Source organism: Phaenicophaeus curvirostris, chromosome 4 (genome assembly GCF_032191515.1).
Source record: "Phaenicophaeus curvirostris isolate KB17595 chromosome 4, BPBGC_Pcur_1.0, whole genome shotgun sequence".
Taxonomy (NCBI): Eukaryota; Metazoa; Chordata; class Aves; order Cuculiformes; family Cuculidae; genus Phaenicophaeus; species Phaenicophaeus curvirostris.
The window spans coordinates 1463942-1476828 of record NC_091395.1 but is presented as its reverse complement, the minus strand read 5'-3'; the positions used below and the strand labels follow the sequence as shown (position 1 = coordinate 1476828).

Genomic DNA, 12887 nt, shown 5'->3' with positions numbered 1-12887 from the left:
ACTCAGCTGAAGGTGTGCTGGCTTTTGGCATCGCTTTGATGTGCAGGATTATCTTCTCATCCTAAATATTATCAGTATGTAGCATTATGCGGTGAGTACTTATAATTTTTTGGCTTTGGGGGGCTTAAATTAAGGCTTTTTCCCTTCATAAGATGAGAGGAAATGGCCTCAAGTTGCACCAGGGAGGGTTAGATTTGATATTGGGGAAAGTTTCTTACAGGAAGAGCAGTGAAGCCCTGGCAGAGGCTGCCCAGGGCAGTGATGGAGTCTCCATCCCTGGAGGGGTTCAAATAGCGTGTGGCTGTGGCACTTTGTGACATGGTTTAGCTGGCACGGTGTGGTTGGGCTGATGGTTGGACTGGATGAGCTGAGGGGGCTTTTCCAACCTTAAAGATTCGGTGATTGATTGATCTGTGTACCCGCTGTGCAATCAGTGTGACGGTGGCTGTGGTCAGGAGCGATGCCTGCCTCGCAGAGGCTTTTGATTTGTTGTTCTTTGTCAGCTGTCCTCGTTGTGTTTCCGGCTCCAACCTCACGGTTCGCTCTGCTTGGGTTTTGTACAAAGGGGCTGGAGGTGCCCTGTGGATTCAGGGCTGGTGTGCACCCCAGTGCTGGGTGACGACCTCTCGCTCTAAGCAATGAGAATGGGTTGTAATTACAAACTATGACTTCATTGCTTCTTGCAAATCTTTGGGAATGGGTTGGAGAGCTGGTGAGCCGAAAATGCAGGGGGTAGATCTGCCTTGTGCCCATTGTGGTGCCAAGGGCAGGAGGAAGGAGTCCCAGAAACAGAATTAAAAGCAAAACCAAACCAAAAGCCCCACTGTAATGGAAAGTAGGAAAGGAAAGTGGTTTCTGTGCAGGCTGGCAAAGGGCTGGGAATCCCTTGGGATGCATTGCTGGCCGAGTCCGTGCTCCTGGTTGGCATCAGCTGGGAGCAGCTGTATTTTCTTGGAAGTCTGCTGGGTTTAAGAACAAAACTGTTGTGGATCTTTCGTTATTTGAACAGCATTTGCCTATTTTGGGGGTTGTTTTTTCTGCGTCCCCACACAGGTGCTGACGGCAGCAGAGGCTCTGCTGTCACGGGTGCCTTTGCCTCGTGCCATGCCGGCACCTCCAGGGAGGTTTTGTTTTCCCCAGCAGGGTCTCAGGGCAGCTCCTGATGCTGTTTCTCTGCTGGCGTGGGGCAGCGCGTGGCTCCTGTGGCTGGAAACGGGAGGCTCCCAGGCCACCATGGGCACCTTCTGGAGCAAAGCAAACGGGACACGTCCTCGTGCTGGGACAGAGGGGCCTGTCGGCTTGGGGGGAATGTCTGGAGAGCTGCGCAGGGAAGGGTTCCCTGGATAAACTGAATGATGGATGCAGAGTCTTTAAGGGCTCAGTGCTATCCCTCACCTGATTTGTTGGTGGGAAGGGAAATGCAGTGGAATTGGGCTTTCCCTTACTTAATTAAATCCAGTGGGAGCCCAGACGCTGATGTAAATAAACTCGATCAGTAAGCAGAGAGGGCAGAGCACACACCTCGCTGCCCAAAGGCTCTGCTGAGGGAACGGCATTTTCTGCCATGCTTTTAGAGTCAAAAGCATCCAGCATAGTGGGTTCCTGGCCATTTTCAAACAGCAAACAGCCAAGCACCCATGCACCCTTTGGCTTCTCCCGCTGACCACCAGCAGGACTTGGGGGGTTTAAGCCCCTAGTGGCCAGAAGGTTGGGGCAGCAGCAGGTGACTCCCAAACCCACATCAAGCCAACCCCTTGCTGGGAGTTCTGTGCTCCAGGTGTGCAGCGGGGAGCGATGCAGGCTGCTCGGGGGAGAGCCTGCCCTTGGCTCTCTGCTCTCTCCAGCTTTGCCATTAGGGAATACCCTTGGGCTACGCAGCAGTACTTCTGGCCCCGAAAGCTGCCCTGACACTCAGTTCCTAGAAGCAGGCGCAGGGCACAGGAGATGTTCCTGCCTCACTTAGTTGTATTTCTTTTTTTCTTGGAAACTCAGAGGGTCGCTGCAATCGTTAGCTGTTAGCATGTGCCGCCTCAGTGTGACGGATGCAAACGTGATGCTGGAAGGGAGCAAAAGCTCAGGCTGGTCCCCAACACCTTGTGCCCATCAGGGACTGAACTGCTTTTCTGGGAGTGGTGGGACAGAGCCCTGCGTCCAATCAGGCTGTGCATTGAGCCAGTGCCCACTTCAGCTTCTTGGCAGGGAGGGAGGAGGGTGGGCTTTGCTGGGCCCCTCATCCTGCCAGAGATGGGGTTTCCAGCGCTGGAGCTGCTTGAGGGACTCCTTCCCACAGCCTGGGCTGCAATCCTGCTCCATCCCGCACCGTGCCAGCCAAACCCATCCCATTGCTCACACGGTGCAGAACCGAGCAGGTACCTGGGGCCACTGATATGCTCTGGTACAGAGAGGAGCCACCGAGAATGGGGATGTTCTTCCTGGTTGCACTTAAGGTTGAGTCTGCTGAGTGTGGCAACTCCTGGCGGCTAAAGCTGTCTGCAGAGTAATTACTCTGGGGTGTTCATTAGCTTTAAATTGATTTCTCCTGGTTCTGCCTATTAATCCTCTGCCTCTTGTGGAGTTTCCCCTCGTGGTATGGAGTCCCTCTGCCCCACTGGTAAGGCTGTGGCTCCTTTTGTAGCCCTTTATCTCATTTATTCCTTCCATTTGGTCATCGCTTCAGCTCACCCCTATTTTATTTCTACAGTGCAGGCTGTTTTCACTTGCGCTTTATCTTTGCTCAGCCCAGCTCTGTGTGCTGAGGTATCATTACCTGCTTTCCTTGGTATATTTAGATATCATTCTGCAAAAAACTGTGGGATTTGGGCTCGGGGGATTTTCCTGTTGCTTTCTGGGCTGGGTTTGCCATCCTCCTGCCCCCAGGTTGGGGCCGCTTTGCTTGCAGCACCCCACAACTCAGCCGGTGCTTGGCCAGGCTCAGCTCTGCTGGCAGGGGAGCGGGGTTTGGGGGAGCTGGGGCTGCAGGGAAGCCCAGAGGCTCCATCTAGGGTGATGGGCTCCTGCCCCCAGCCAGCTGGACGTCCAAATACCCAGAAAGCCATCTCTGGGGGCACTTCACAAGTGGTTTTGGTGTTCTTGCTTGGGTTTTTTCAGACATAAGCTTGCAGAGCTAAGGCCATGGCCCTTCCCAGTCCCCAGAAAGCCTTCCCAGCAGCAGCAAGGGTGCTTTGGAAGTCTTTATTGCAGCTGCATCCATCCATGCACGCCCAGAGAAGCTGTGCCTGATGCTGGTGACCCCCTGGCCACTCACCGGGCTAGCCCAGCAGGCAGGAACCCCCATCGCACGCCCCTGCCAGCTCCGAGCTCACCTGCAAAAGGAAGGAGGGAGCCAAGGGGCAGCCCTGGGAGCGAGGCCCGGGAACGGTGTGGGGCAGCGGGGGGCCATGCCCTTACCTTGGAGGCGCAGAAGAGAGGGGGTGAGTTGGGGGGGCAGCAGGTGGAGGCAAAGTTGGCTCGCTGCTCCACCAGCTGCTCCAGCAGCTCGGGGCTGGCCTCCTGCACCGTCTGCTTCAAGCTCTCCCGCAGCCTGCAGGGTGGGGACCAGCGGGATTTAGTAGGGAGCCTCTTGGGGAGGGAAAACATGCAGCAAGGCTTGATGCCTCTTGCTTCTCCGTATTTTGCTGCTATTCAGGCTTAGACACATTAGTACATCCTCAAAATCTGGATCCAGTTTTGGAGGGCAGCAAAGGCTCACCTCTTCTTGAAGTCGAGGAAACTGAGCTTGCTATATTGCCCGCAGAGCTGGTTGGCTTTATCCAGGAACCGCGGCAGCTCTTCCGCCATCTGCTGGCGCTGAGAGGCAGAGAGTGGCTGTCAGCAGGCTGGGCAAAGCCTCTATGGGGCATCCTGGGGGACACAGGGCCAGGCGGGCCACCCCCACAGCTCACCTTGCTGTCCAGGCAGGCAGGGGCGTCCTTGGCAGAGCAGCATTCCCCCCTGACTTGGTTGCTGGTGTCGTACAGCTTGCCGAGGAAGGCGTCAGGGACGCTGGTGTGCCTCCGCGCCAGCTCGAACAGGAACCTGGAGCAGGGAAAAGGAGTCGCTGTGCGAGTTTTTATTAATGGTGCTGCTCAGTGTGGGATGGGGGCTGCTTTTTGTATCTTTATCATGGAATCATGGAATGGTTTGTGTCCAAAGGGACCCCTAAGCCCATCCAGATGCCTCCCGCTGGATCGGGGGCTCCAAGCCCAATCCAACCTGGCCTTGAACCCTTCCAGGGATGGGGCAGCAACCACTGCTCTGGGCAACCTGGGCCAGGGCCTCCCCACCCTCACAGGAAAACATTTCTTCCTAATATCACATCTCAATCTCCCCTTTTGCAGCTCAAAACCATTCCCTTCATCCTCTCCTGATCCAGAGCCCCTCCCCAGCTTTCCTGGAGCCCAATTTCAGTACATTCTGCAGCCTCCAGGGCCAAGGGAAGATAGGTTGCTCCCCTAGTTATGCTACTAATAACCAAACCATCTAACAAAGATAGGGGGAAAAGGAAGGATGAGCAGCTCAGCCGTGGTGGGTACCGCTCACCTCTTGGCGTGGCGAGGCCCCTCCTCGCTGCACAGCTGCTCGTTTGTCGGCTTCTGCGCCTCTGGCAGTTTGGGTCCAGGCACCGCTGGCAGAGCCGAGATGCAGAAATAGTTTTGCATGAGGTTTTTCCCCTTGCAGCAGTCGGCAATCCTCTCGTCTCGGGCTGACAGCGCTCCGCAGGCTTTGGCCGTGTGCTCTGACAGCTGCAAAGTGAGAACAGCAGGTGTGCAGGGCTGCTGAGGCTGTGGATCCCCTCTCCATGATGAAGTTCGCTCCCTAAACTGCTGCTGCGACACGGGAGGTGGCTTTGGAGGGGCATCCTGGCTCTCCTACCTTCTTCTCCATGCAGTCCTCGGCAACTGAGTCGCAGCACTGGGCAAACACCTCAGCAGCATCTTCTGCCAAGGGGGAGAGGTCCTCGAAGGAAGCACCAGGCATCTTCTGAGCGAGCGAGGTGAGGTAGCTGGACAGGCACAAGGGATAAGAGGGTTTAGGGAGCTCAGCTCCCCCTTCCAAACCACTCCAAGCATGGTTTCCCCACACAGAGGTGCAGGAGGGAGGTGATGGGGAGCCACGGGGCTCTGCACCACCTCTGTGTACTGCGTGTTTGCACAGGACGCACCAGCATGCTTGGTTTTACATCTTAATTGAAGTTTGTCTTTATAAATGTTGCCTGCAAACAGGATCTGCAGCCTGAAAAAGAACATGCTCCTGGGTTCAAGGAGGGAAAAGGCCATTTTCCCTTTTACCTGAAGGCGACTTTGTCCTTCCCATACGCTTTGAAGCGGGAGCAAGCCCGGTTTGACATCAGGGTGAGGAGGGAGAGGGTTTTCCTTTCCAGTTTCTGCCACGAAAAGAAGATGGAGGTGTTCTCAGAGGGAAATGCCTCCCAGCCTCTCCCAGGGCCATGGGCACGGTGCTCGCTCTGCTCCCTGCAGAGCAAGGATAGGGATGACCTAGGGGATCCAAAGGGTCTCACCTCCTTCAGGAAGCAAGGGGTGGGCTTGGCAGAGATGCAGCAGGTGGAGACCATGGAGAGGAAGGATCTGGTGGAGCCCAGGAGCACAGGCAGGGGTGCCTGGCTGTAGCTGCTGGCGTACTCGTGCAGAAACCTGTGGCCGAGGGGAGAACCGGCACTGCAGGATGGGAACCCTCTCCAGGTACCACCCTGTGCTGCTGACTTACTGCATCAAGCCATGGAGCAGGCTAGCCACCTCTCATGCCTTTTGTAAAACCCTGTTCCTGGTGCCCCTATAAGCACAGGATGCCTCGACCTTTTGCTCTGATGCACTGGTAGCCCCACAGCCACCAAGATTTGCCATGGTAGAGGGGTGAGACCAGGAGCCGGTTTGATGGTAGGAACCCGGACATCGGCTGGCACCAGCACGCAAGTGGGAGCTGTCGGTGAGACTGAGCGCCATCCCCAGCCCAGCTTACCTGTCCGCAAAGTCCTTGGGGTCCTTCTTGAAGGCCTCGCAGAGCTCTTCGTTGGAGGGCTGGAGGTAGCGGGGCAGCTCCTGGGGCGGGTGCTGCAGGGCAGCCAGGCACAGCTTCTGCTCCAGCCCCTCCTGCGCGCAGCAGCCGGCCGTGCCGGGGTGTGCCGGGAAGGGTGAGCTCCCGCTGCAGGATTTGGCCGACAGAGCTGAGGACTGCGGGCAGGAAGGGAGGTTATGCGCTGGATGCCATCCCCAGCCAACCCCGGTGTCAGGGTCCATTGCCCGGTGTCTGCCAGCCTCACCCCGGCATCGTAGCAGGAAGGGTCAGCACCATCCGCGCAGCAGGATTCGGCCAGGGAGACGATCTCGCCAACGAGGTGGTTGATCTCCTCGAAGGTGGCGTTGGAGAACTTCCTGCTGTTGGCAATAATGTTCCTGGGAGCAGGGAGCAAGGAGAGGATGAGGTGGAGGCACGGTTCTCTCTCTTAAAAGAAAAGTCATATTGCAGTGTCATTCTGCCAAAACAGGGTGTAACGCCCTCAATCGGAGCGGATCAGTTGTGGCATAGCAAGAAATAGCAGCATTTTCCTTGGAAAAGAACTGGAGACTGTCTCATGCTGGGAGACCATGCATTGGGACAGTTAGAATTCTTAATCATTCAGGCATCTAACTGGTTTTGAGAAACTCAACAATGAAACAATCTTTTCTACTTTTAAGAGCAATCAGATCCTTGTTTGTAGGGACTGAATAACCCCCCCCCCCCTTTGAAGATTATGTTTATTTAACTTATTTGGGTCCTGGCTCAGGTGCTGAGTGTCCTGGGAGGGCAAATGCGGTAGGAGGTACCTACAGGGTTCGGAAGTCCTCCTTCCCCAGGGTCTTGAACTCCAGGCAAACTTTATCGCGGACATAAGCTCTACCTGTAAGCACAGAAAAGGAAGGATTTGTGAGTGGGATTTGTGCCTTGGCTTGCTTGGGTGCAGCCTGGGTGGTGGCTGCGGAGCTGGGACTGTGGCACCTGATGGGGCTGGGCCTGGGGAAACACCAGCTTGGCTTTCCCTGCAGTTCCGCCTCTGGGTGGCCACAGAGCTTGTTTCCTGCAACCCTTCTCCTTTCAGGGGAAAACACCCCCTAAAGCAGCACAGCTCTGCTTAATTGAGTCTCCTACAGAGAGTAACTTGTCTTTTGCTTTTTACCAAGGGAAATGCTCATTTGCGGAACAGCTGGTTCCCACCTGACCACCTATGTCACTCTTGCTTTCCACATCCCTCCCAGAGGCAGCAGCAGTGTGGGAATGGAGGATGCCACGAAACAGTCCTGAAGGCTGTGGGGCTCCTGCTTTATTTACTTGAGGACTGTTATTTCTTTTCACAGTTGCTTCTTTTCTCAAGCTGGACTCAGTGGTAGCCCCAGGGGACGATGCTGCGGACCAGCGAAGGCTGCTGCTTATGCTGGTGGCTTCGGAGAAGCATCCCTGGGACCCAGGCTGCTCCAGCCCTGCAACAGGCAGGGGGAAGACCCTCCTGTTGCCCTGACAGTGAGAGGTAAAACATTGTGTGTGTTTGCCCCTTGGAAGAAATGTTTTGCTGTGAGGGTGGGGAGGCCCTGGCCCAGGTTGCCCTAAGTGTAGTGGTGACTGCCCCATCCCTGAAGGGGTTCAAGGCCAGGCTGGATGGGGCTTGGAGCCCCTGACCCAGTGGGAGGTGTCCCTGCCTGTGGCAGGGGTGGAATTGGATAGGCTTTGAGGTCCTTTCCAACCCAAACCACTCTAGGAATCTATGAAACACATGGTGCTATTTTTTTGTGGCTGTATTTGTCGACCAAAAGGGCTGGGAGCCGTGGAGATGGGACCGTGGAGGTCAGGAGCACCCAGCAGTGCAGATACCCCCGGAGACTCTCTCGTCCCTGGAAAGACGTGATTGATTTTTTGCTGCAAACCACATTGGTTAGACTTTGGTACCAGGAGGGTAAATACTGATACCAGTATTTACCGGTATTACAGTCATCTCCCAAACCCCAGGGGTTATGTGGCGTTACACCAAAGGTCACTCTGATTTGGTGGGAAAAGAAGGGTGAGGGGGCTTTTATGAGGTTTGTAGCACCAGGAAGAAAAGGGGAGCCGTGGTAAAAGGCAATTAATTCTCTTTTCTCTCAGGAACAGTGGTTGCCTGTCCTACTGAAAGTGCCAATGTGTTGCATTCCTTTTCATTTTCATAGAGTGGTATAGAATCATAGAATTGTTTGGTTGGAAAAGCCCTTGAAGATCATCAAATATGGGAGAACTAGTGATCCAGTGAGAGGTGTCCCTGTGCTGGAACTGGATGGGCTTTGAGGTCTCTTCTGACACAAACCATTCCATGATTCTATGACTCCCTTTCCTCTCTCTGGGCTGGGGAGAGGGGAGGCCACTAAACCCACCAGAGCTGTTGGACCCCCTCCTCCTCCCCAGAGGAGAGCAAAGCCCCAGGCGTGTGATAATGCCCTTACCTCGGTGCTCGGCGCGCACGGCAGTCAAAAGCAGCAGCAGGGCGAGAGCTGCCCTCATGTTGGAGCTGGTTTCCCTCCTCTTGCCAAGAAGCAGCACTGGGAATCCCATCCCGGTGTTTATATGGAGGCAGCGCTAGTTGCCGGGTGAATTATTAATCCTGGCGGCGGGACAGAGGGCGAGCATCCTTGGCCTGCCCGGGCGCCGGTGCCTCCAAAATCGGGTCTGTGTAATCATTAACTGTGCAAAGCAGGGATGCGTCTCTGTGGCACCTCATGCAGAGTCTTCCTGCCCGTGACGGATGATTAGTCCAACAGGAATGACAGGAGATGTGCTGGGCAGCGTCCCATGCTCCCTGCGAGTGCAAAGCTGAGAAATGGTCCTACCAGCTCTGAGCGAGGAAGGAGGCTCCGCTTTTGGGGTGCTAACATGCCAGGCTGTCCCAGGGAGGCGATCCGGTGGGGATACCTGCTCCCAGTGCTGTGCCCTGCTGCGTCGTGACCATGTTGCCCCCACGCTGGGTCAGGGTGACTCCCACCTGATGCGGCTGCTGGCTGCCACGCAAATCCATGCCTGAATAATAAAAAACCAGAAACAGGGTAGGTGCTTGGGAGGACTCGGGGCTGTGAGACATCAGAGGACGATTTGGTTACACTGTGCTATCTGAAGAAACATGGTTATTTGGGTATAAAGACAGATATTAGGGCTTTTTTGTGCCATCCCTGTGTCGTGGGCCCCAGCCCGCAGCAGTGCAGCTGCTCACTCCTTACTCCCACAGTGGGATGGGAAAGAGAACTGTAAACAAAGGGCAAATCTAGTGGGTTGGGGTAAAGACAGTGGAGTAGAAAAACAATGAAGAGGAAGAATAGCAACAATAAAAGAATACAGAAAACGAATAATACACAGTGCAACAGGCTATCACTTGGTAAAACAATGTCCCCCATCACAGCGATACCCCTCATAATCCAATTTCCTTGTCTCTTTTTTTTTTTTTTTTTTTTTTTTCACTTGCCATGGATTATTTGGCAGGTTAGGTGTGGTTTGTTTTTTTGCAGGCAGGGGCTTTTAGAGCTGGTTTTGCTGCTGCATTGGACTCCCCCTCCCACGGCTGCCACTCACACTGAGCGAAGCCATCGAGCTGAGCTGTGCCAGGACAGGACACGTTCTACAAGGGCCTCTTTGTCTCTTCCCTCCCGCTCTTGGCTCTCAAGATATCAGGTCAGTCTTGGGTTTTTGTGTCAGACTTCATATTACAAACCTGAGTGGAAGCTGCCAAAACTGATGCCATAAATGTAATTTATAGTGTCGGTGCTGTCCCTTATCCACGGTTACACGTAGCATAAACCATTTAAGAGCAGCAGCTCTACAACCCAACCCCAGGCACATTGTGCAGCCACGAGTGCTGCGCTCGGTGGGATCATTTTCCCCGCTTTGCCCCTTTCCTCGGGTGTTCCTGAGCCTGAACGGGGACGGACTGGGAACCAGGCTCTGGGGCAGTTTGGAGGCTCAGGAGCTGAGCCCAAGCCTTGCATTTTGGGGCTTGAGGGTGACCTCGTGTGGCCAGTTGGGGACTCAGGAGCAGAGCCCAATATCCTGTGTTTTGGGGCTTTGAGGACAGCCTTGTTATGGTAAATTTAGGGTTCAGGGACAGAGCCCGACTCCTGCAGTTTGGAGCTTGAGAACAGCCTCACGTGGCCAGTTTGGGGCTCAGGAACATAGTCCCAGTCCTGCGTTTCGCAGACTCTGAACAAAGCTCAGTGGCTGGTTTGGACAGTGATGGAATCCAGCAGATTCTTGGAAACAGAGACCAAGTCCTCTGTGGTGGGGCTTAGAAACTAAGTGCTGCGTTTAGGGAGCTTAAAGGAGAGACCAAAGCCCTGGTATCTGGGCTCAGAAACAGACGCTAAATGCTGTGTTTGGGGGCAGGGGGCTGGAATGGGGCTCATTTAGCCAGTTTTGGGATTCAGAACCAGAAATGAGGTACTGCATGTTTGGTGATTGAAATCAAGCTCATTTGGCCATATTGAAGGCTCAGAAACAAAAGACTAAAAGTCCTGCATTTTGGGAGCTAAACGCCAGGCCCATTCAGACATTTTTGGGGCTCAGAAAGAGAGATCAAGTGCTGCGTTTTTGGGTCTTGAAACCAGGCTCTTTTGGCACTCAGAAACAGAGATGAAGTAAGTAATTTAAGATGCTGCGTTTGGGTAGCTTAAATCAGGGACCAAGGCCCTGGTGTTTGGGCTGAGAAACAGACACCAAGTGTGATGTTTGGAGGGGAGCTGAAACCAGGCTCATTTGGCTAGATAAGGGAATTGAGAAACTAAATCCTGTGTGCTTGAAACAAAGCCCAGTGGGCATCAGAAACAAAGACAAGAAACAGAGATAATCCTGTGTTTTGGGGACTTGAAACCAGGCCCCTTCAAACAGCTTTTGGGCTCAGAAAAAGAGACTAAGTGCTGCATTTGAGAAGCCCTGGGCTCGCAGGCTAAAAGTGCTGCGTTTTGGGGTGCTCACTTGGCCAATTTAGGCATTCAGAAAGAGAAATTAAGTCCTGTGTGTCTGATGCTTGAAACAAGGCTCCTCAGGCCATGTTCAGAAATAAAGACCAGGTGCTGTGGTGTGTGTGGTTGACACAAGGCTCAATGTCGGGGCTCAGAAAAAGACCAGAAGTCCTGTGATTTGAGTCTTGAAACCAGGCCCGTTAAGTCTTTTTCTGAGCCAGAAAATTTGTCTCATTAGTCCCATGTTTGGGGAGCTTGAAACAGAGCCCAAGTGCTGTGTGTAAGCAGGCAGGAACCAGGCCTCTTTGGGTGCTCAGGAATGGAGACAAGATGGGGCAGCCGCAACTTCTCTGGGCAACTGGAGGAGAAGGGTCTGGGGGTGTTGGTTGACAGCGACGGAACATGAGCCAGCAGTGGCCCAGGTGGCCAAGAAGGCCAGTGGCATCTTGGCTTGGAGGAGAAAGCTCATTGCTCTCTACAACTACCTGAAAGGAGGTTGTAGAGAGGAGGATGCTGGCCTCTTCTCCCAAGTGACAGGGGACAGGATGAGAGGGAATGGCCTCAAGCTCCGCCAGGGGAGGTTTAGGCTGGACATTAGGAAAAAATTCTTCACAGAAAGGGTCATTGGCAGTGGCAGAGGCTGCCCAGGGAGCTGATTGATTCACCTTCCCTGGAGGGGTTTAAGGGACGGGTGGACAAGGAGCTAAGGGGCATGGGTTAGTGTTTGATAGGAATGGTTGGACTCGATGATCCAGTGGGTCTCTTCCAACCTGGTGATTCTATGATATATGCTGAGGGAGGATGTTTTTTGAACTTTTGGACTCCTTTTTACAGAGGAGAACTCAAACATTTGCAGATAAAATCGTCTTATCAATACTTTTGATTTATTTCTGTTAGAGTAGCTGTTCTTTTAAGGTTTACCTGTTTGCAGGCAGTGGTAATTTGCGACGTCCTTCTGGGAAAAGCAGTGGAAGGAATAACACTATTTCTGATGGAAATTGTTGAAATAAATGTCAGGTTTTTTTAAGAAATAAGATGCTGAAGATGATAGGGATGAGGAGCCTGTAGTGAATATTTTCTGGCAAGTGTATGTGTTCTTGATCTCATGCTGGTCTGTCGTCAAGTAAAAGCGTTCTGATTTCAAAATGCTTTTTGGGTTTGTTGGAGGAATAAATTGGAGACTAGGAGACAAGCACATGCGGAAAGGCTCATCTCCCTAAGTGACTGCCTCAGGAAGAAGAGAATAGTGTTTTAAGCTTCCGAAGTGCAGAAATATTTAAGGTTCCTGCAGCAAACCTGCTTTTGGGAGTGATTCTATGACAAAGGAGTAATCAAATCGACATCTTGCCTGATAGCTTAATGTGTTTTTTTACTTTAAGCTCTCAAGATTATGATGGAATGGTGTTTACGTACCACTTGAAAACCACTCAGCAAGATAAATGGTATAATTTTATCTTTGTTACTGCTGTCTTCACTCTCTCGATGTCCTTAGGTACTCAGGCGAGTGTCACTAATGTCTGTATTAGAGCTTTCGCTTGCCTGTGTGCAGCTAGGTCACTCGCAAAATGCCTCATAGAATGATCTGAGTGATGTGAATTCCGAGTGATTGCTGTGCACAATAAAATGTCATTGGTCGCTGACAGTGGGAGTAGGGATTCCCAGATAGGGGCTAACACCCCTTCCATTCTGTTAAAGGATTTTCACCAGACAGTGGGTAACTCTAGGCTTGGTTTATTCACAACTTGGAGTTGGGCCATCACCTCAGTGAGTGGCAGAGGCTCATACAAAATCAGGTACTTATATAGTGTTATACAATAGGTATTTTCTTTGAAAGGTTCTTGGTGTTTTTCCATGTGCTCCTAGGTCTTTATTTTTCATTAACTTGAAAAGTCCACAGGAATCCACCTGGATAATTCATCTCAGTGT

The 12887-nt window shown here is 52.9% G+C and overlaps 1 protein-coding gene across 1 annotated transcript; it reads right to left on the bottom strand.

Moving 5' to 3' along the window:
- Positions 1-3240: 3240 nt before the first annotated feature.
- GC (GC vitamin D binding protein) lies at positions 3241-8586 on the bottom strand. Its single transcript, XM_069854985.1, has 12 exons — positions 8463-8586; positions 6826-6895; positions 6278-6410; positions 5977-6188; positions 5519-5651; positions 5289-5383; positions 4873-5002; positions 4540-4742; positions 3903-4035; positions 3710-3807; positions 3409-3541; positions 3241-3323 (listed from the first exon to the last, which is right to left on the bottom strand). Exons 1-12 carry the CDS (start codon positions 8569-8571, stop codon positions 3270-3272), a joined length of 1503 nt encoding a protein of 500 aa, XP_069711086.1. The 5' UTR covers positions 8572-8586; the 3' UTR covers positions 3241-3269.
- Positions 8587-12887: the final 4301 nt, after the last annotated feature.

Bases quoted from the DNA above. Each gene is read 5' to 3' on its own strand.
- GC (XM_069854985.1), bottom strand. From the start codon at position 8,571: ATGGGATTCCCAGTGCTGCTTCTTGGCAAGAGGAGGGAAACCAGCTCC. The intron at 6,411-6,825 runs GTAGGTACCTCC...CCCTGCTCCCAG, and splicing joins AAGGAGGACTTCCGAACCCT to GAACATTATTGCCAACAGCA. The intron at 5,652-5,976 runs GTAAGCTGGGCT...CCTCGGCCACAG, and splicing joins CCCAAGGACTTTGCGGACAG to GTTTCTGCACGAGTACGCCA.